The following is a 23,564-nucleotide window of genomic DNA, read 5'->3' on the forward strand; positions in this document are numbered from 1 at the left end:
ATATATGTATTTATGTATTTGCTATGTAAGGTAGACACATACATTTTTATCCTAAGATGCAAACACTACATTGTCCTAGTACATCGTACACCGACATGACAAAAACTTCCGTGAGAGTTCTGTTACCTGCATCTGTAATAGCTAAATAAAGAGATTGTGAAAGACATGAAAGAGAACAGAACTAAGAAGAGATCTAGGTTGAAAGACATGAAGGAGATTTCAGTGGATAAATCGATCAGCTTTCATCCTGATGAATGCTAAAAAGAAAAACTACATCCCCAACACCAACCTTCCATCCACAAGGGAAAATACCCTCAGAAATTAGAAAGAAATACACAACTGGCAAAACAGAAGTAGCTTCTTTCTATATGTAACTTACAGTGGCTAAACCTACCTTTGCTCAATGCAGTACGAACATTACAGGATAAGACACATATAGTGCACACACATAGTACTTGAAGAAGTGCTACAATAGTGCAGGTTGCAATCAGACGTTACCTGAAGACAGTATATTTTTATATGCTAGTGATCAGTTCAACCTGAAAATAAGCGTTGTTAGATTTGTTCCAAAACTCCACCCACAGCTATTTAATTTACTATGTTAACACCAGCAACTTCTATACGGCACAAATTTTTTCTACTTAAACATCGACTGCCAGATTTCTGTGATCCAGCCTTTAGTTCAAGTCGGTAGTCCAACTAGAAGATGACAGAATTTCCTAATTCATAGTTCACAGTGCAGCCTTGCTATGCCTCAAAACATTTACTATGATTTTGTTTTGTCCCCTTATCTGTGACAAATGCCACAGGAAAAAAGTGCAACATATTTGCTACATCAGGAACAGGAATTGTTTATATCTGTATACAAGTAACCAAAAAAAAAAAAAAAACAAACTCGATTCATTACAGTACATTAATGCAGTTTATCATAGCTATCTTTTATATTCCATAGAAAAAAGGTACAATTAAGATACATCTCAGTAGGTCTGGGGTACAAGATAACTTACTGAAAAATGCCAACATGAAGATGCCATCATTGCCCACTCTAAGCTGATCTGCATCACTGAAATCATCCCGTGGTGGATACTCTTCTTCCTGGATTTACAGGTTAGTGATAATTTAGTGAGAAGTTTATTTTAGAATAACTATCTGTAGAATTAAAGTATTGATTATGTTTCTAAAGCTAGAAGAAAATTGACATTTCTGTAACACGTCCACATCAAGGAAGCTTAAAAGAAAAATAATTCATATCTATAAAACAAGTCTTATTTGTTGCTTATATTGACAGAGCCCAAATTTACCTGAAAAGTTTCTGTAGAAGACAAGTATGCATTGCCTATTCATCTTAAAAGAAGCCAGAAGTTATTTCAGATGAGTACTTTGACAATCAAAACCAACAGGAATCTCTTTTCTTCCTGTAACTATCTAGATAAACAGCCAAGCTATTAAATATTTGTTTTAAAAATCATTACATAGTATGTTCTATTTTCTTCCCGACAGAAAAGTCTTCTAACGTTTCCCAAAATACAGAATAAAGTTTTAGAACAAGGTCAGTACCTTAAAATAAATTGCTGATGCAACAGCACTGCATTAACCAACTTGACTGCCCTATAACCCACTGCAAAACAAATGCAAAGCAAAGAAAACCTCTGGGGACACCAGAGGGCGCGAGCTCATTAAAAGTGTTTAAAAGTCTTGTAAACTCAAAAAGCACAGGACTTCACGTCAAACAAAAGTAAACACAGATGTCAGTAAAAATAACCTGAAAATTTCTCCCATTGTGTCAAAATACTAGATCTTAAGATACTGGAAATATGAGTTTGTTTTGTTTCTCAGTACTTGATTTTCAACAAAACTTGGCAGATCTTACAGCTGCAGTTCTGCGCACAAGTAAAACATCACTGCAACTGTGGACTGGGAAATGAAAAATTTTCACGATGATTGCACTTACTAATGAGAGCCTGATGAAAACTGCAAAGCCAGTTAAACACACCAGTTTTATACTGAAAGGAATAACATCACAAGAATGCAGGCTGATGCAAGTTAAATAATGCTGTACCAAATGCTATTTTGTATATTAAGTTCATAACTAAAAGGGCATTAAAAAAAGTCACAGTGATCTAAAGCTCTGTCATGTGATTGACATGTTCACCTTTGTCAACACAGCAAAATATTTACCAGGGCGTAGAGATTATGGTTACAAAAGTGGTAGATTGAACTGCACCAACTCAAGGCAGACAGCTTAACCCTTTATAACCTGACCATGAATTTCCAGCTGTGCTCTTTATTTCAGTTTAATTAACCAAGACGCTGTGTCAGATAACTTTAAAAACACTTTTATTCACATAGACAATTCTAAGGAAAGCACAAAAAGCTACTTGAACGACAATCTTAAGGGGCTATAATTCAACTCCACATAATTTCAGATGTCCCTAAATGGTCATCTTAAGTGGCTATGAAGGCGTTAGTTTATTTAGCTCAACTTTTCTGAAGCTACAAGACTGGTGGGGGAGCAAGCAAGGAAGGGCTGAAAATATGTTAAATGAAGAGCTACATTTCAGTGTGCTTATCTCTGAGAAGCAGGCCACAAAAGTTCCTTTTTCAAGTCAGGGCAAGAAAAAATATTTTGAATTTTGATTTCAGAAACTCTATAAAACCCCATATAAAATAATTTTTGGGCTTCTTTTAAACTGTCTGCTAACTACTGTACTTCATACTGTCATTTCCAAACCAATTAGTGAATTACGCTCTGTGTAAAATGTTGCTTCAGAAAAATAAAATTTTGCTCAACTATAACAGCAAGTTCAGCAGGTTTCTCTATAGGCACAAGCGTCTCTAAGGCTTACACATGTGAGGTCAATATTTGCAAGTAGGCACTGCGTAATAAGTGCAAACAAGTTCTAATTTATCACATTTAATGTAAAAAGGGAATTATACTAAACCAAGTTGTATTTGCTGTCTCAAAAAATCGGCATATGAAAATTATCAGAATGTTTAAGAAATGAAATAGTTTCCTGAGGTTAAATCATGTTCAGCCTGGATCTACATAATTTAGTATTATGTGTTTTATGATCAGTCCTGCAGACAGAAGACACTAACTGGCCACAGCTCAAGCCCCACTAATATTGGCTCTTTCACAGTGCTCTCATTTGATCTAGTTGGTGTCAACAGCCCCAGTCCTTCAAAATATAATTGTTTGCCACCATTCATTGAGGAATGAAAAGGGACAATGTGGAATTATTGTTGTCTCTGCTGAAGCTTAGAAATAAATGTAATTTCACAGTAATACCTCTATTAGATGGTGACATCTTTATCAACAATAATGACTTTCTCAGTTATTTTTAATGATGAGAACATCATTTAACAACACCCACAAATCCATGAAATATATAATACTGTTTCAGTTTTTCATATTGATTTTTGACAAATTTAGCCATGTTAAGGGTCACGGACAATACTTCTTGTTCACTAAACATGCTGAGATCTGTATAAGCAGAAAGCTTACTGTTTCTATGACCAGAGAAACAACTGAACAGGAAAACATGCTACCAACATAAATGGCATGCCACACTGAGCAATTTCTCTAAGCTAAAGAACTTCACAGCATCTATTGAAGTTGAACCTATTAACTCCTCTGAAATTACAGTACTTGCTGTAGCAGTCTGAAAAAAGCAGACTGTTTTTCCCACCCCGGTGCCTTTTACCTTCTTGCAAATTGAAACCTAGCATACAGTGACAAAATCACCTTTAATATCAAGTAAATACCCAGAGTTTTCAGGAACACCTTGGATATCTAAACTGATATAACTCTTCTCAATACAGTGGATTTACAGAGAAAAACTTCTGAGGAAAGGCTAAAATTACTTATTAAACCCCATAAATGATACCTTCAGCATACAAAACAATATGGAGAAGTTAATGGGGGGGGGGTGGGAAAGGCACAATGAACCCCAGAAGCATTTGTTTGCCATCAGGAAAATTCATAGTTAAAGTCTAAACTAGAGAGAACTATACCATACCTCTGGACGACTGAGGAATATTTCATCAAACAGACTCCTAGACTCCCTAAACTGGGCGTGCTAAGCATGTAAAAACAGAAAAACATAAGACAAATGCAACTGAAAGCATTAAGTAAAAGCCATTCATTGCAACATACAAACAAGTCATTTAACTATTAGCAATATTTTGTCCATTTAAATTCACCTTTCAAAACTGACCTTGAGGATTTGAAAAGGAAAACATCAAAACCCAGGGTAACTAATGCTATCGCTACTGCTGACATAGGGCTGATATAATTTTGTTTGATACATTGAGCTATCTGGTAACATTTGAAAGAAATAAATGTTTAAACACAATCTATTCTTGTAAGACAAGCTAAGTAAAGAACTACAAAAACAAGTACTGAAATTTTCAGTAAACATTAAGTTTGTATTGTATGTATAATCTGTGGATGCAGGGCCTATGACGAGTCTTTAATATGATCACACTAATGTTTTTTGTAAGATCCTTAGGTGAATCAGGGGGAAAAAAAATGAAAGTTGTTCATTAAAAGTGCTGCCTTTTTATACCAATTTCATCGCTTTTGCTCAATGTGTGAGTTCGTAGCCTTCTTCACTGCGTGCTTTGGGCTATACCATGAAAACAATTATCAGTTTCATTTTCCAACTTTTCACATTATTGTAGTGAAGAGGCAATACATCTTCACTTTAAAAGGAAGAAACTAGAGGCACAGATCATAGAAAAGTTCACGTTCATAAAAGCACTAATTTCATAAGGCTGAAAATAAAAACTGGAAAAACTACGTTATATCGTTTGTGTGTGTTTTGCAAAGCGTGTAATACGCAAGTCAGACACTGTCCACAGCTGCCACTGCCTGTGATCTCCAAGACAGTGAAAGTTAGAAAACAATTAATTACATACCAATAGTGCAAAGCTGAAGTCACTTACCTGTTCCTCCACTGGCATTCAGAGCTAAGGATCAAAATCCTTAGCTCTGAAGATGAAAAACCACCACTCTAACCATAACATGACCTTTTTTACTTACTCCAGTTATCTGCCAGATTAAAACACTTAGTCCACCCCAGTGTAAGTCCATCAGAGGTATTAAATATGGCAGGGATATTGTGGCAGTATCACATAGTAGGGTAATTAAAATGGCATTAATTAAAAATGCACTGGCACATAATTTTAACATCATCTACAAAACTGGAACTCAACTTCAGCATTTCCTACTTTTTCTCCAAGTCTCAACTTTGCAACCTGACTGTTTCTTTAATATAGCTTGTGTGTGTGCATGCATGTGCCTAAGAAAAAAATAAGTAACCAAAAAACACGGAAGCAAACTGAGCAGAAATTCTATGAAAATTTGAGATCTGTAGCAAAGAGCTAGACTGTGGAGGTACACTGTGGAGAGTTCTGTTAGTAACTTAGTACTGCTGCATGTCTACAATTTTTTAGCCAGTCTCTGCTTTGAGGGAATGATGGTGTGTTCCTACTGATTTTCATAAGTGGAATTCTTGTGGTGTCAGCATCTAGTTCTTGAACGTCAAGTTCTACTGTACATTTTGGAAAAGCAGACTTTGTAAAGGTTTATTTCTTACTTTCTCACCATTATCCTATTCTCCTACCTCTTAACTCCAGATTCCTTCTCCCCCCCTCCTCCTCTTTTCTCACTCACCAGCTTCAGCTCCTTTCCCAGTACCACATTCTGCCCGCACTTGGGTTCCTTTCTCCACGAATCCCAGTTTAACCTTCTCCTCTTGTTTCCTCACTTAAATCTCTCTCCTCCACACCACTGCTCCCATTCACCCTTGCCTTTTCTCATTTTGACTTAGACCCATCCTCTCTGATCCCTCCCTGCCTGTGTTCACTGCGAGGCCGTTACCTCCTTGCCCAACCAAATCCAGACTCTTCCCACAACACGCAAGCTTCAGAGGCTCAGAGTCATTGTCCTTCCCTCCACCTCTCACTTGATGCCCTTGCAGTTGAATCAAGCGGCTTTCCACTTCCCTTCTAACCAAAGGCCAAGAATAGTAAAGCTACTCCAGAGCACATCAGAAATTCCTACTTCTCAGTTCCAGTGTTTTCACCAAAAGTAGTAAAGAACAGCCATAAGGTGTATCTGCTTTTAGTCTTGTAACCCTGCTCTGATAACACAACATTTGAAAATGTTCTGTGGCAATGGCACACCTGCAGTCCCATCCTCATCTGAGTTATGAGCAGTCTGAACTTGTTCATGCAAAACAATCTCCACGCATTTACTAAATTTGAACCTGTATGTATTAACTGTGGAAACTCATTTTCCAAAAGCTTGTAATTTGGCCAAAACCACGTAGAATTTCTGTGGAAGGGCAAAAGATGTTTCTGACACAGTAACCTGACCATGTGAGAAAGAATTCTCCAAAGTTAAAAAAGCTTAAAATGTCAAGACTTAGCTTTATTCTTGACATTGGCTGAGCCCTAGCCTGAAGTTTTCCCTGTGAAATTCAGGTCAAGGAAGATTGCTTGTATGTCTGAAACTTTTGCCTCGTAGGGTTCTAGACATACATACTTAAAAGCACCAAGAATCTTGCAAGAGAGTTGCACGTGTCCTGCCTGAAACGTCACAGGACCAGTAATGGTAACCTATAAGTTAAGGTTCAGGTTCCATGTAAATTTAAAGGTTTATAATTTCAGATTGAGGATTTCATTAAGACCAGTATTTCAGCAAAAGTTTTACTTATATGACAAGCAGTCAGGACAGACTGCACAGAATCCACGCTCCTGTTAAAGCGGTTAAAAGGCTACGACTGGAGATCGTCACCTCACAACAGAAACTTGGCAAGTTCCCACGCAAATGTCCCTGGTACCCTACTGCATTTAGTCCAACAGATTTGTGTGACACCTTCACTGGCGATGTTACACAAACCCACTTTAACCTTAAAACAAGTGGTGTGCACTGTGATTGCTGCACAGCAGCCAAGGAAGGAACAGCCTCCCACTGGGTGAGCAGGAGTTGTTTTTTTTTTTTCCAGTCACAAGCACACTGCAGCCAAAAGCAACCACATTTGATCACAAGGTGGAGATTTTTAGTGAAAGCACTGGAAGACTAATTTGGGTATAGTATATTATGGCCAATACTACCAAACAGCAGAATTTCCACATTCCAAAACTTGGAAGAAAAAAAAAAAAAGAAAAAAGGAAGAACTTTGCTTACAAAACTAACATTTAATGCGAATTGCAGATATCAGTTTTCTATTTTGAAGACTGTGTTGTTTATAATGTTAATTCTAACAAAACTGTAAACACTGAACATATACCTACTAAACTTACTATTTACCATAACTCTTGGTGTATTGGGTTTTTTTATTGTTTTAAGTACTAGTATTAACATTCTCATGAAGAAAACAAACAGGGACCTTTCCTTTAAAAAAAAAAAAAAAACACCACAAACTACATTATTTGGGGTTTTGTCCCTTCCAGACTGTTTGAATTCTCCTTCCTCTCTGAAGGTCTACTTTATTTTTTTTTTTTACCATCTGAAACACTAAATATCAGCAGTAACTCTACAAAGTAACATTAGCAGTGGATACCTAATTAAAAGATGACAAAATACTGGATAAACTATTAAAACAGGGCAAAATTTGGCTTTTGCAGTTGTTTAGACAGCAGCTATACCTCAGAAAAGACTGACCATGCTGCATTTTCCATAATACTTTACATCTAACTTAAACTATCTATAAAAACCTAAGCATGCAAAATATTTAAATCACCAGCCCACCATTGTTTTAACAAATAGACCATAGTATGGACCCAATTGTTATAAATAATTAGATTAGCCTAACATGTTTCACTAAATGGAAATAAAGCAGAACTATATCACTTACTCGTTGGGCAACTTCTGCTGCAGCAGCTGCCATTGCTGCAGCTTTGGCCTTCTCTGCTTCATCGTAAGTAGGAAGAGAGGTAGCTACACTGTATGGAGGTGGTACAGGATAAAATTCATTGTGTGTTTCTGTTCAAAATAAAGAGGTTATGCATTTTTAAGCCAGAAACATGTCCAGAATAATAAATTTTACATGCACATAACTATTGAGCTATGAAGTATTTTTTTTTTTTCAACAGAGGCTGAAATTGGTATTTGTATTTCAAGCTCTTGTAAGTTTTTTAAAAAAAACACTTTATTTTTATAACATAAACCAGTGAACAGCTTGATGGTGCTTTTAATTGCTAGTTGAGGCAGAAAACTTAACCAAGGTGCTACAGGGAGCCAGAAAATTTATGAACAAGAAACCTGTATTTGCTGAGTTGCATCCCTAGGTATTCCAAACAAAGGGTTTTTATCAAATCATACAAAAGATATGCACAGAAATATCTTAATTGATATTGATAAATAAAAGCTTTTTTTAAGTCCAGTAATAATCATGCTGTATTTTTAATAGCATGGCCTCGTTGCTAACTCTAGTTGTTCTGTGAAAACCAGTTTTTCCAAGATTTCAGTTTCACCACATTCTTTTAAAAATGTTCCTTCTAGTAAAATAGACCACAGGCTTCATTCTCATACATTGAAATAATAAAATATCATCACATAGAATAGAATTATTAACAAAATGAGTAAAAACTATTTAAAATACACCTTGAACTTCCTCCTACAGCCAGCAGCAGTTTGTAACGAGATCACTTATGTGGTAAAAGATTTGTCAGCACAGGTCACATGGTAAAAGGATTTGTCAGCACACCAACACAAAGATGTTATATATAGGGATAATTCTGCATAGCTATGTGTTATACTTGCAAACACTGTCTCAAGGAACAGGGACAGGAAATTGTTCCTTTAATCAACATTAAGAAAAACAGGTTGGAGGTTACGTCTAAAATATTTATTTGGCATATGGGAGACACAAATCCAAGCAGCTTTACTTAAACAGGGACTTTGATGTTGCTTGTTGTTAAGTCTACCATACCTCAAAGAAAAGTCACAACTTCATGAGAAAGGGAGCAGTGAATAAATGGAGGAAAAGACCCCCATAATTCATTTTTTACAAGAAGTTTTGTCAAGAGTCTTTAAAGCAAAATGAATCTTTTCATGGCAATATTTTAACCAAACAATGGAACAAACTCAGCAAGTTTGAGTTTTGACAAATCAGAGTTTTGTGATTGGTGGGTGGTTGGGCTGTTGTTTTGTTTTGTTTTTCCCAAAGAGGCAGTGAAAATTGCTAATGAGGTGTAATAAAGGAGCACTACTCAAAGATGTAGATTAAATATTGAATGGAGCTACATGCAGACTTAAATAAAACCTATTACACTAATTAATGAATATCCATTTAGTCTAGCAATTTGGAACAATCGGCACGATTTAGAAGCGTGCTTCTTTTTAACAAACCAGACAATGGGCTGTGCATAAAAGCCTAGCTTTTTACCGCAATTGTGTGCATGGGAAAAAACAAAACAAAACAACACAGCAGCATCGTACCACTTCAAACCAAGTGCTGATTCATACACACGCCTCCTTGACAAGCTGCCGTGTAAGAATAAATACCTGAGGGTGCAGCTGCTTCTACAGCTATGCTACAGTAGGGTGGAGGGGACACGTCTGCTTCAGATGAGGCTGCGGGCTGGGGAGGCTGCGGGGTCTCTGGAGGCGCAGGGGGCTGCTCAGCTGCTGAAGGCTCCGGAGGGTCATCCTCATTGTGAAGCTTAGAAGAAAAACACACACATTTCAGACGCGCTCAGGGAATACTTTTCATGGCAACCTAGTCCTGCCAGATCTATCTTCAAAAAGAGAGATTACTTTTTAACAAGACCAAAAATTATTTACAAAAGAACATGTGATAGTTTAAGTAGTCCAGTTAAATCTTTTTAAGCAAACAGTTAATTTTAACTGGCTTTTTTTTTTTCCCCACCTGAAATTGATTCCTTCTCGTCAGCGATGTTTACAGAGTCTTAAAAATCTGGCTTTTTAAATGTTTACTACATGGGAGAATGCTGACTATAAAATACTTTCTACTATACTATCATATTTTAACAGTATCACACTTTTTTTCCTTAAATACATTCACAAAATGTATTAACACATTTTAAAATACAACAGGTGAGCAACACTACCTCTGACTTTATTGATCTAGAATAAAGAAAAATACACATTTCTATTTCTATAAGTGAGATTTTTATACTCTTGCATGTTGTCAGAGAGCTTCTTCTCTCAAATTCTGAGACTTCAAAACTTTCTGCTTTTCTTCACAACCTGGAAAAAATCCTTTCCCTACAAGACTAAGTTGGTGGTTTGTTTGGTTGTTTAAAATGCAATTTTAAAAGGACACGTCCAGTTAAGCACATACAGAAGTAAGAACCTGGATAAGCAAGAATGTGCTGTCAATATCTTGAAGACACACAGAGATCCACAGCAGCTTATTGGGCATTACTACTCAAAACCCACTTTTTGTCATTACCAAGGAAATTAATTTTGTGTCTTACATAACACACGCTTTCTTGAAAGTTACCTTCCTCCAGATTATCTGTAATTTAATAACAGTTATAAACAATGGAGGTAATGTGAGGATCAGAGGAGAACGTGCACATGAGACTTCCTGCCTTCAAAGACTGAGTGAAGAAGTTATAGAATCATTTCAGTTGGAAGAGAACCTCAGGATCATTGAGTCCAACCATAACCTAACTCCAGCACTAAACCATGTCCCTAAGAACCTCGTCTAAACACCTTTTAAACGCCCCCAGGGATGGTGACTCCACCACTTCCCTGAGCAGCCTGTTCCAATGCCTGACAACCCTTTCCGTGAAAAATTTTTTCCTAATATCCAATCTCAACCTCCCCTGGCGCATTTCCTCTTTTCCTATCAATTGCTACTTGGGAAAAGAGACCAACACCCTCCATGCTACAACCTCCTTTCAGGTATTTGTAGACCAAGTCTACTATTCAATTGTAGTAATTCATCTGTTATAGCATTCAACTGAAGTCATTCAATTGTTATAGCAACTGCTATTAGGAAACAGAAAAATCCATCCTAAGAGTTCCACACAAAAGAGTCCCATTATGCTCTTTAGTGCAATCAAAAGGTCTTTATTTTGTAGGACTCATACTCAGGGACCGAGCATTCCTATTTATCCTATTTTCTACTATATAGACCTTTCAGCAATTCTGAAAGCCATCAAGGTCATCTTAATGCTGCAACTTAAAGAAAAATCATAAGAAACCTTAGAGAACACCCCCTTATAAAAAACATAAGAAGTGGATTAAGCAGCTTGAGTATCTACAGCTGTAAGAAGAAACACAAGCTGTTCCATGAACAGAAACTAGCTTTTGTTAGTTAATGTTCTTCAAGCGTCCTGTCTCCTACTCTCACTTCAAGGCAGTAACTTCAGCTCCTCTCAGGGGACTCCACTGGGGTAAAAACCAAACCAAACCAATAAAACCCACAACTGCAGCAGAACTTGCCCCAGCAAGCTGGAAATTTTGCCAATGCGAGCAGGGTAGACAGAGGTGGTCGTATCATTTCGTCTTGTAGTAACTCTGCCTTGTCTTCACCGGGCACTGATTCTCCTCTGTGGAGCCACCCGTTTGCTTGAAACCAGTAGGGATCCAACTACCTTTGAGCCTCCTCCTTCCTGTTTAATTTTGGCTTATACTGGCTGGTAAATTTAGAAGGTATTTTTGGAGACAGGGTAAGAAGAGGCTTGACACTCTGCATAGGTTTCATTGCCATAGAAACCAAGCTAAAAACACTCAAAAAGGAAACAGAAAACGTCTGTTTCAAGGCATTGCTTATGTGATGTATGTACACGTCACCTGAAACAGCATTTAACATTATAAAAATCATATCTAAATTTGGGTTTTTTTCCCCAATAGCAAGATTATTTTTGCCCACTGTTTTTGAATTTAAGGACTAAAGAGAACCCACAGTTCATCGCCCCAGCCCCCTCCCAAGCTCCCAGTGAACCACCATGTAGCAGTACAGTTGCTTTTGCCAAGATTACGGTCAAAACAATTGCCAGGACCGATAAAGCTACAGACAACTGTCAATGAGTACCTTTCCCTGCCCCCTACCTCAACATTTTAAAAGCAGGACACAAAGACTTTTTTTTTTTCTATTCACATCTTAGTCTGTATGCAGAGTATCTGGTTGGCTATACAGAGCTTTACAACTAAAAAAAAGAAAATAGTTCTTTACTAGACATATTATTCTTAAACTTCTTACACAAGTATTTCAATTCCTGCTTTTATAGCCTTCAAACTACAGTACATTACAGGCTCAGGAGTCATAATGCTTACTGTCTAAAGAAATAAGCCATGTTAGGACACTTAACATTCAAAGTTCTATCAAGGAGCAATGGCTCTTCTGACACCAATGACTCAAAATCTCATGGTGACTAATAGCGCACAGTACAGGAAAAAATGTTAGTTTCCTTCATATGATTTTTACCCTACACTATCTTCAGTGTATTTCCCAGAAAAGCTCTATAAAACAATGAATTCACTATTTCATTTCAGAAGAGGCTAAAAATCAACATCAGACCTGTCAGCATCAAAATATTGTGGAAAATACAGCTACTTTTATTTTATAATTTCTTTTTTTAATTATAAAACATTTCTTTAAAGGAGGAAATAAATTACAGGAGGAGATGCAGTACTTAAGTTTGCTATTTCGTTTGTGTAATTATTTCCAAAGTAAGCAGATGCAATGCCTGAAATCAGCTGACACCCTACAAAGACCATGAACCACAAGAATGTGCTTAGTACAGAAGCCTTTACTGAGCAGAGGGATGTGGATGCTTTTACTCTTTAAGCTTTTCAAAATAAAAACTTAAAAGTGGGAGAAAGATCTCATTCTTTACTTACACTTTGCATTTACCTGCAGATAGCAATTTTGTCTGACCTAGAAAAGTTTGCTTTCTTTGAAAAACAGAGTTTGCTTTGTTTGTGATGAACTGGCTTGTTGTACAAGAGTGGCAATATAGGCAAGTTATTAAAATATGCCATTAAAAAAAAAACAGGGGAAAAGGATATAATAAGATGTCTTCTGTCACCTGCACCATACATTCACAAGATCAGAATGATGTTTATGATGTTTAGAATTAGATGATTAGAATTATGTTTATGATGTTTATTAGAATGATGATTAAAGTAGCACACACAGCTCTAGTCATATTCATAGCGTAACATGCAAACAGCACTGTTTCTGTTACCTGATTTCATGCACATTTCAAAAGCTGCTGTTACCCCATTTCATAAAATATGATTTACAGAAATCAGTACATTATAAAATGATTGCAACATAATTAACTTCAACAGCACATTGCAAACATTTTAAAATAAGACCTTCGTTATAAAAATACATGCTATTTATATTGTTTCTTTAAGGTAGCATAAAATTATGCAGAAGATACTGCCATACAGGGAAAAACAAACAAAAACCCCAGTCAGCTTTCTTTTCCTCTTTCCTTTTACACCTTTGTTACCATCTCATCCTAACAAAGCCTGACTTTTAGATCAGCTTTTGCATAAGTTCTAGTAGTGATAATTCCACCTGGGGTACCACAGAGCTGCACAGCATTCTCACTAATATTGTAATTTACGAGCGCTTTTAATGTATCCTCCTTTCTAGCCTTTCAAATGATGTTACATTTTTGAAGAAGCTGGGCTCCTCTGGTTCTGACCTGACCCCAACCAGTTCATGGGTTCTTTCAAATTTCATTAAAAGGAACACAATGCTTAGAAACTTGCTAATGTTGGACCTAATATTATGCTTTAAGTGACAGTGTCAAGACAACTAAGTAGACCATGCGAGTTCAACCTTTGTATGCTAAACCAGTCAGTTGTATGCTTCCTTGACAAAAATCACTCTTAGCAGCAGAGCTTCATCTTCACTTTGCATAAGTTAACACTTGGTCTTCTAGAGTCAGTTTTTCACACTATGCCTAAAGGTCAACCAAAAATATCCACTTACTGCAGTTTCTAGTGCTGTAGGAAAGGGCATGGAAGACTTAAGATTGCCTGTGTGGTGCACCAAAAAGTATTCCAGCATTTCTGCACTAGATTCATTACATCTTCCGTACTGGTACACAAGTATTTATTCCACTGAAATTCTACCACAGTAAATATTAGAGGGGTAACCAACACCAGGTTAAAAAGAAAACTGCCGTCATCCCTTCTTTATCTTACACCTGGGTATTTTCTTTTGCCGAGAAATTCAAAGGTCTTTTATACCTGCCTACTGCTAGTGATTTGTAAATTTGTACTAAACTGCTCACTACAAATGAGGCGCTACTCCTAAGAGACTCAGGCTTAAAAGCAGAATTCTCTACATAAAATCGATTAATTTGAACGCATTACAAGCTGTGTATTAAATATTTGGTTTGTAATCACATTTTGCATTTTTTTTTCAGCTTTAGTAGTCTAAAAATAAGTTTACTCATCTATAAATAGCTAAGCATTAAACTTGGGATTTTCAAGAAAAAAAAAACAAAGGAAATCTTGAAATAGAATGTAATTCTGAACCTGTTGTAAAAATACTTCATGCTGCAGACAGCTTTGACCTCTGTTTCCCCATCTCTATTGTTTCTGAATGACACGTAATAGTCTCAACAGCTCATGCTATCGACTATTACATTTTTATTTTTAGAAAAACCCATAAAACCTATACCATTAACCCATAAATGCCATCCAAGTGCTAAAATCAATCAGCCTTAATTTAGGTCACTAGAAGCTTCTGACCAATCACAACAAAAACCAATAACCTGTAATTACACTTAGATAAGAATTATAAGAGTGGACGAGCGACATAAATCCTTCTGCAAAATACATGTTTTCGTTTTCTTGTTTATTGGGAAAAAAAACACACATACATGGCCTTTGAAAGGAATACATCACAATTTTGTGAAATACATTATTGAGAAAAAACCAAAAACAACACTTGTTTTAACTTACTAGCTTTTTCCTCAGTATCAGTTTTTATAAACTAACAATAGGGTAGTTTGCAGCATCATCATGCCTTCTTCTTCAAATTCCTGTTGTAACACCAACCTACCAGAAACCCACACAGAGCAATGATTAACTTTCCCAGCAAGTGGGCAGGCAGCTGTTTGCAGTTCCACACCAAACACTCTCTCCTGAAAGACACAGTCCTGACCACAGCCACAACACTCCAGAGAAACACCATCCTCTAGAGGCTGGGGAGCCTTCAGACTAATAAATACTCTACTAAAGTACTAAGCAATTAAGCTTATAAAGCACATCAGTACATTCCAGTAAAACACAAAAAATCTGGCAACTTTCAGCTACTTTTTACTTTTATGTATTTAGAGTGATGAAATTTGATCAGAATTCCTGACTGCACAGAAAGATCCACATCACTTTTTTTTCCTACCATCTCATCACTTGCCAAGCATCAACCATCACATACGCAGATCTAGCAAGAGCCTTTCATGACAGCAGAGAAGGTTTGGGATTTTTTTAAAATTTTTTTTTAATTGATGCATCTCTGCAGAAAGTTTTCAACAGCAGTAAAGATGTTAGAAGTTCAAAGGCATCAAATCTCCTGCAGAAGCAGGAAAGCAGAACACAAGTCCATTGCTGCCATTCCACAGCTGTGCAGAAATACCAAATGCGTCTGCTAAATAAGGCTTAGGTACCATGGAAACCCACAACCTCTGGAGGCAAAGTTCTACCAAAAAGAATCCAAAGAGATATATACTGAATGTTGCTGAGAAATGTGTTGCAACAGACTGGCTTTTCTGCTGAAGTAAGATTCCTCACAAGGTGAACATAAGGTGATCCATAGCAGTTGAAAGTGGTTTATATGCACTTCACTTAAGTGATAGTTAAATCATTTTAAGTCAGTTCTTTTAAACTAGGGATTGTGTTAACCTATTGGATTTTTCAAGATTTTTTTTCAAGTTTGTTTTGTTTTGTGGGGTATTTTTACAGCAGCTTACAAGCATGTCAGGAAAAAGAAAAAAAAAGCCACACGACAATCGTGATTAGGGCTTTGTGACAGAAAAAAAAAAATACATATACAAAACATGCGTGTAGATAGATATAGAGATATCTATCTCTCCATCCCAATGCCTGCTTTACATATAACATTCTACTTGCTCTTGCAGTTTTCACAGATTATAATCCAGATTTAAACAACTAATTACACATTTAACAGCGTAACATACAGGTCTGCATTCATTCCTTATGGCTTCTAAGAGCTATTAGTAAAGGACAGTAACATATCATGTGCCAATATGAGAACTCTTATAGGAAAGTAAATATTCTGAGACTAACATTACTAGAAGCGTAGCATTATCCTATAAATACATTCATTTCTCTTCACTTGTTTTTTTAGGTTTCTGCTCTGCTGAAGAGTTATTCAGAAATAATTCTGAATACTGCAATTTTGGTATGATCCAAATAGATATATGCTTCATATTTATCATAGAACTATAAATTGGGCATAATTTCTAGGACCCTTTTCCTATGGTTATAGGAATTAATTGTGAAATTGTCAACAGAAACCTGTTGTCTCTGATACTAATAAAGATTATGGGTGGGACCAACATTTTTCAAATCTTCAAGCATGAGTTTAAAAGTATTTCTAGATAAAGAAGGTGGTAAAAGCTTACTCTAAAGCTTGTACACAACAAGGTGTTGTAACTCTGAGTTACTCAAGAACTTAGAAGTTAATAAAAAGATTACCATGTAGCCTTCTGTTTGTCAAATGGCAACTCAAGAATAGCTTGAAGAACTGGTTCAAGTTCCATAAACAAAGTACAAAATGAGGCTCTCCTCCTTGAAGACTCTCTAGTTAGAAGTAGGAGTGTATAAAACAGATCCATTAATAACACAAAAGTATGTTACAGAGACCAGCAGTCAGTCTGAGAGGTATTCAGTCTCCAACACAATCATCAGGAGACACATGGAAATCACACAAGCCTTAGTCACTTATTTGCCATCCTTTTTCCTCAGACTCCCCCAACATTCACAGCTACTATAGTATACCTGGTAAAGTGCACATCTCTGTCTATTTCATTTGCATCTGTTACAGATTTGATGTGCATGACTTTGTGTTCCTGAATCCACTACTACTATCTGCCTCCATGATCCTGTGTATTAGCAAACTGCGCTTCTCCTTGTGTTGTTTCTTTTCCAAGATTGAAATGAAACTTCAATGAGCGCTCTCCGGTCTTAATATTGCACAATTTGGTGACTAGCAGCTCCGCAACTGCTTTGTCCACTGCCTTGATGACTTGGCAAGTGTTCATCTCTCCCAACTGCCACTGCCCATTTGAGAGGTCACTTTAAAGCAGCCTGCTTCCCTTTACCTTCTGTAGCTCCTCTACGCTCCTCTTGTGAGAGACCAGAACTGCAAACAGCACCCAACAGCCCAGAAGGTCCCAGGTTTCATACAATGGTGCTTCCTTTTCATTCTCACTATTTCCCTGATGATGGACAATGTTTCATCAGGATTTGTTGGCAGCTGCCACTAAGCAACAGCCTCAGCAAACCATTAGTGACAGCTCCAACTGCAAGTCGAAAGGTCATGTCTTTACTTAAGAGCAGCTTTATAGAATCAGTACAGAAAGTAGATCCTGGTCACTCTAAAGTAAAGTCACATTACAAAACACGTAAACTGTAGATGTAGAGGGAATAGGAAAGTCTGTAAAATTAGGAAATGGACAGGGCTGTCACCAGGAGTAAAATCAACGTTCAAGTTAGTTCCAGTTTCCATTTTAGCCTACATTCATCTGGGCTGAAAAATTCAATGTTGATTGAAAAAGCTGAATATTTCTCCAAATACATTACGCATGTTTCACTCAAAGGCCCAAGTACAGCAGGAAGGATCATGCACAAAGCTTCCTAATGAAGACAATGCAGGAAGATGCTAAAAATGGCAAACTCATTTTGCAAGGGGAAGGATAAAGAAAAAGAGAAGTATCTTCCTGGAGAAGTATTACGGTAACTGAGCTGCAGAAGGAACACACAGTTTCACCTTGAGTCGCTCTTTTGAAAGGAGTAGGAGAAAAACGACTTGAGTTTGTGTTTCCTATATCACAGGTAAGCAAGTGTCCTTGAAAATTCTGCAGAACTCTAAGAAAAACTTCAAATGTGACAACTTTATTGCAAACACAGAGGTTTTATCGCTTATGTATTTCAATAAAGCTAGCCATGCAGAACAGTTTCCTGTTCATCAATACAGATAAGCTCAAAATGAAGTAATTAATTAAATGAAATATAAATCAGAGGATATTATTATTCAATGAAAACAAATTTATTAGCGGGTCAATCATGCCCAACTTTTACATCATAACTCATTTTCTTAGTACCTGGAAATGTAGTACTCAAGATCCTCAATTTAGACAGATAATACAGGCAGATGTTTCAACAGCTTATAAAACACACACAAATACACAACACCAGCTGAACACATTTTTTGTACATTGCACACAGAAGAACAGGCTCTATGGAAAAGATTCTCATTTTGATTTGTGGTCTTCTCCCTCTTCCATCCACTACAGGACGCACAGCTTTAATAAAGTTTAGTAGCAAATGCAAACACAACTCGCACAACAGCAATAAACATTAAAAGTCCTGTCTTTAAAGAATGCATGTTTATGTCTCAACAGAGAGTATTGAGTTTTTTCAATGCTACTGTTAGACCTAGAGAGCGCTAACTAAGCATTTTAAAGCAAATCTATGAAATAAGTGGTCAAAAGGAAATTCTCTGGACCTCTCAGTTGCTGGAGGGATGATGCACACACCTGGAAGCAAGCGCTTTCCAGGAGGTTGCTTGATTATAAGGCAACTAAACAAAAACAAAAGTACAAAAAAAGCAGCAGCCCAGGAAGCTCATCTCTTCGGAGCAGAGCAGAAGATGACCAAACTAGTGCTACCTCTAAACCATAGAGAGTATTTTAAAAAAAAAAAAAAGTAGCAGACATTGAGGTATATGAGAAAGGAACACCGACCACACTGCTCATCATCAGCACTGCAGGGCTCTAGTTGCCCGCTCGTTCGTTTGAAGTACGCACTCACATTCTAGAAGTTGAAACAGATTTTTAAGAGTGAACAGCTTGTGTAAGTCTGTTTTCTAATCATTTATTCTATGAATCTAATGAGAGTCAATTTGGTGACCATGACTCTGGAGTTTCAATTAAGAGTCTTAATGCTTCAGAACATTCCTTAAAAATACTTTAAGCAGCATTTCCCTTAAATTCTGAAATATGACCATTGAGACAAAGTACCATGATCAAAATGACACTGCCCTCAGTGTCACCCATGAGTCTTATACCAATTGTCTCATGCTTTATCAAAGGCATCACTCACTCAGAGATGACAAGAGTTTACACCAACCATTACCAAAGCAATGCTTAAACTTGAGCTTGTGCTACTTTACAAAGAAAAAAAAGACACCAAATGAAACAAAAAACCACCCACAAACAAAAAACCTCTTTATTTTCTGTAATAAGGAGACAATGGATACTGTAAGCATCCTCTTATCAATAACTTTTCCTCAAGGCTGCTCTATATAATATTTTCAGATTAATCAGGGAAAAGCAAAAATATGTTCAATGATTCAAACAATAGATACAACTTTACCAAGGACATGATTCTGACCTCTCTTATAGCAACAAACAGTAAGCATTAATAGGATTACTGTGAAAAGGTAAAATATTGTTCAAAGCTAAAATGGACAAACTATGTTTGTGAATCTGTTAAGTCACCATACAATAGTTAAGAGACCAAGCTTTTCCTTCTATTTTTTACTGGAAAACCACATTTTACAAGAAGGAAGATGACAAATTCCTGCCAAGCACCTTGAATAGTAACTCAAGAAAAAGAAAAATGGGATTACAATCAGAAATAAAGTAACATACAGACTATTGACCAGATTTTGCTGTGTCTACACCGAAGTTTGGAGGCTTGTTTTCTAAATTATTTTGTCCATTCCAAACACAGTTGGAGGACGCACAGCCAGGGATGGGGTTGGGGGATGACTTAATATCTAATGTGTTGGCTATAGACTGACGAGAAGTAAATTAGCCTATAGCGGTTTTAGGCTAATCTTAGCCTAGGATAATGGAAAGGATGCTTAAGTGGAACAGTTAAATGCTAAAATGGAAATATATCTTCCACTTTCACTGTCAATCTCAAAGCTGTAAGGCACCCACATCCTGACATGTGCTGTGAGCCTCGCCTGTGCAAGTCTGAAATGACTTCAGCACAACAGAGAAGTCGGTCATTTTCAATAAAAACACAGCTGGTGAAGGGGGTGGCCCACGTTACTAAAATCAGCCGGCTGTGACAGTGCTTGTCCAGGAAGACGGAGACCTAAGCCTGAGGCAGCCCAAACCCACAGTCTTGGCTGTGCAACAGCTCTGTTTCAGTAGGAAAGAGTTGGCAGTGCCTCTCCAACCTAACAAGTTGCCAATTTTTTCTCTTTTTTTTTTTTTGTACTCATCATCTTTTGGGATTACTTTTCTTCTCTGTTTGAAAATGGCTTATAACTAATGTGGGTGTATTGGTATGCTCCCATTTGTTCATTCTTCTTTCGAAAACACCTGAAGTCTAGAACAAAGTTTGAGGCTATGAAACTCAACACAACATTCAAATCTATGACTTTAAACTGCACACCGATGCCTCACAACGTTAGGTGTGATGACATGACCAGTTCCCATATCTTCCCTTTTTGTCAACTCTGTCTCACTGGGAAGAAAGTTTCAAAATAAGCTTACGATTAGGCGTTTGTCACAAGTTTCCCATCTTCTTTTCCCCATCTAGATGACTGCTACTAAAATTTTGTATTAATGCAGCACTTGAATTCTTAATTTAATGTGATGTGGTTCCTACCACATTTTTCAGATAAAAACAAGCTGAGAGTGCTTAAGAGTTTCCCTTTTTTGAAGCAGCATGAAAAGAACATCTAGCTGGGCCGCATCACAGCTGACTTTTTCTAACCCTGTTATTTGAAAGCATTTTATTCCTGTTACTGAACTTTTGCCTTTTTTAATAGGATTACAAGACTTACTAGATGTGGCATGTATGCATGACACAGCCTGAAGCTGTCCTTTTACATTACATGACTTAGTGTCACTGTACAGATCAGGTATGTAATTCTTTTGGCTTTGTGAGTCTTTTAAGAACCTAAAAATCCCCAAATTTCACAAGATAGGCTCAGCCACACCAACAGCTTGCTGCCACCAGAAAGGACAGTCCTGTTCCTCCCTTCTCCTCCTGCACTACACTCCTGCAGCCTCAACCAAGACCTTTGGAGAAAAACCCAAGCAGAAAAACCCAGGTATGCCTTGCTGCTTTTTACTGCTCATTTTGTTTTGTTCAGTATGGCAAAACTGGTGCCCTACATAACTAAACCAATTTGTGTGCAGGGCTGATAAAAACCACCTTATGTCCCTCTGTGCCCACGTCAAGAAGAAAGGAAACTGCCCACATGCCACAACCTGTGCCCACACAAAGAATCAGAACTGTAACTACAGTTATTCCTCATCCACTAGTGACCCAGCATTTCTTCCTGAGAAACAGATGCAGAGCTGGGTGTTATACCTGTGGCCCTCCAAAAAAAGTGATAAAAAAACCCCACACACTGATGGCAACACATGAAGTTACACCACCCTGCTTTGTATTTACAATGGGGAATAGATGGAAAGGGTTGTACCTGTCTAGTACCTCATCACCTTGATTTGGGAGGAACACACAAATAGTTACGAGGTTTATCTCCTTGTTCATATGAAACACGAAAAGTATTTGAAAACTTAACTAAAAAGTGAAAAAAAATGTAAAATGTATTACTTTTTAAGCATTAACAGCACCACTAGTGTATCTGCAAACATACCTCATTTATAATATTTCTTCTTTATTTGTGGCAGGATTCTTCATCAAAATAAGGAAAATTGTTTATAAAAATATTAAAGCTACTTTCAAGAGAAAACACTATGCTTAACAGCTAAATTTGTCACAGGTAAAATGTTACAGAAATAAATTCAGAATGTGAAATGTTTATTATTAAATTCAAACACAGCAATTAAGATGCAAGGACAGCCCATTCTTTGAAGGTGTCATTTACCTCATTTCAGAAGATCCTCATTTGCCCTTCTAAACTATTAAATGTCTACACTAAGTATTTAATGTGCAAAAAGCCAGTGCACTGAAAAATTTTATCTTCAATAATTAAGAGGTTCATATCACTAAAACTATCAGTGTAGCTGTCACAGTCAAGCAATAGTAAAGCTTAACACTTTATGCATTTCTACTCAATACTTTTCAATACTACAAACATAGGCCCCTAAATGCAGCATTTTATCTTCCGGTTATGACATCACCACCAGATCTGCGGAAAGCAACAGAATTTCCCTAATGTAAGCTAGCTCATTCTGTTCAGTAACACCAATTACATAAGACTTCTCCAAAGACAATAAATAATACAGCAAATACACTAGATACAAGCTAGGGGTCTTAGATCAAACATATATAATAAACAACATTTGGGTTTATCTATCTGCCAGTCACTATTAGGCTCAGTCCCATGCAAAGAAAGGAGGGAGGAAGAGATTTTTCTTTGTGCGTATTTCCTGTGTAGGCTGACTTCCATGTGTTTGAGACCTACAAAGACAGCCTGACTTTGATTAAGGCTTTTAACTAGCTAACATTGCGAGAGTAAACAGTCAATGACAATGGAGTTAAGAGATACAGAAAATTAAGCCTTATCTAATTGTAAAACTATTTACAACACGTATACTCATACAAGATCCACACACATTCTAAAAATTTCTTTATTCCTGTATAGTGCTGTACAACAGCCGGCTGCTATCTCAGAGTCGTGCATCACTTACCAACCCCACCAAACCTGGGTGCTACAGCAGCACAGCAAGTTCAGTCACAGCTAAACTGCTTTTGGCTCTGTCTGTGCCAGTTTGCTACCTCCCCATTTTACCACTCTGACTACCCCATACATCAAAGACTGATGACTACCTGACCCCGGACTGATAACCTGAAGCTTTAATGAAGAAAGACTAAGGGAAGCGGTGAGATTATTATAATTCTTAAGCAGTTCGGCATTTAAGTCCTGCAGCTTTCAATGGAATTTGTGTGCCTAAATCACTCTCATGCACATGAAGTCTTTTTGCAGGGGTCATCTTTTTGGACTTCACTAAAGCCTTCAATACAGCCTCTCAGAGTATCCTCCTGGACAAGATGTCCAGCATTCACCTGGATAAACACACAATGCAGTGGGTGAGCAGCTGGCTGACGGGCTGGGCCCAAAGGTTTCTAGTAAATGGGGTTATGTCGGGCTGGCGACCAGTACTAGTGGGGTTTCACAGGGATCCATCTTACAGCCAGCACTCTTCAATGCCTTTATAAATGACCTAGACACAGCACTTGAGGAATACTAAGTAAGTTCACTGATGACACTAAATTGGGAGGAGCTGTTGACACTCTCAAAGGCAGAAAGGCCCTGCAGGGGAATCTAGACAAATTGGAGAAGTGAGCAATCACCAACCACACGAAGTTCAACAAGGGCAAGTGCCTGATTTTGCACCTGGGACACGGCAACCCTGGCTGTACATACAGACTG

The 23,564-nt window shown here is 37.3% G+C and overlaps 1 protein-coding gene across 2 annotated transcripts in view; it reads right to left on the minus strand.

Annotated features, from left to right (window-relative positions):
• Positions 1-23,564, minus strand: part of NDFIP2 (Nedd4 family interacting protein 2) — a 47,242-nt gene that overhangs the window by 19,067 nt on the left and 4,611 nt on the right. Inside the window, exons 2-5 of one of the 2 annotated variants that reach the window (XM_065636984.1) lie at positions 9,518-9,674; positions 7,866-7,993; positions 4,020-4,079; positions 1,008-1,095 (exon numbers count right to left, since the gene is read on the minus strand). In XM_065636984.1, the coding sequence (XP_065493056.1) occupies positions 1,008-1,095; positions 4,020-4,079; positions 7,866-7,993; positions 9,518-9,674 (433 nt within the window). The remainder of the gene's footprint in view (positions 1-1,007; positions 1,096-4,019; positions 4,080-7,865; positions 7,994-9,517; positions 9,675-23,564) is intronic. The other variant, XM_065636993.1, reaches the window with a different exon arrangement.

This window comes from Caloenas nicobarica, chromosome 1 (genome assembly GCF_036013445.1).
Source record: "Caloenas nicobarica isolate bCalNic1 chromosome 1, bCalNic1.hap1, whole genome shotgun sequence".
Classification (NCBI taxonomy): Eukaryota; Metazoa; Chordata; class Aves; order Columbiformes; family Columbidae; genus Caloenas; species Caloenas nicobarica.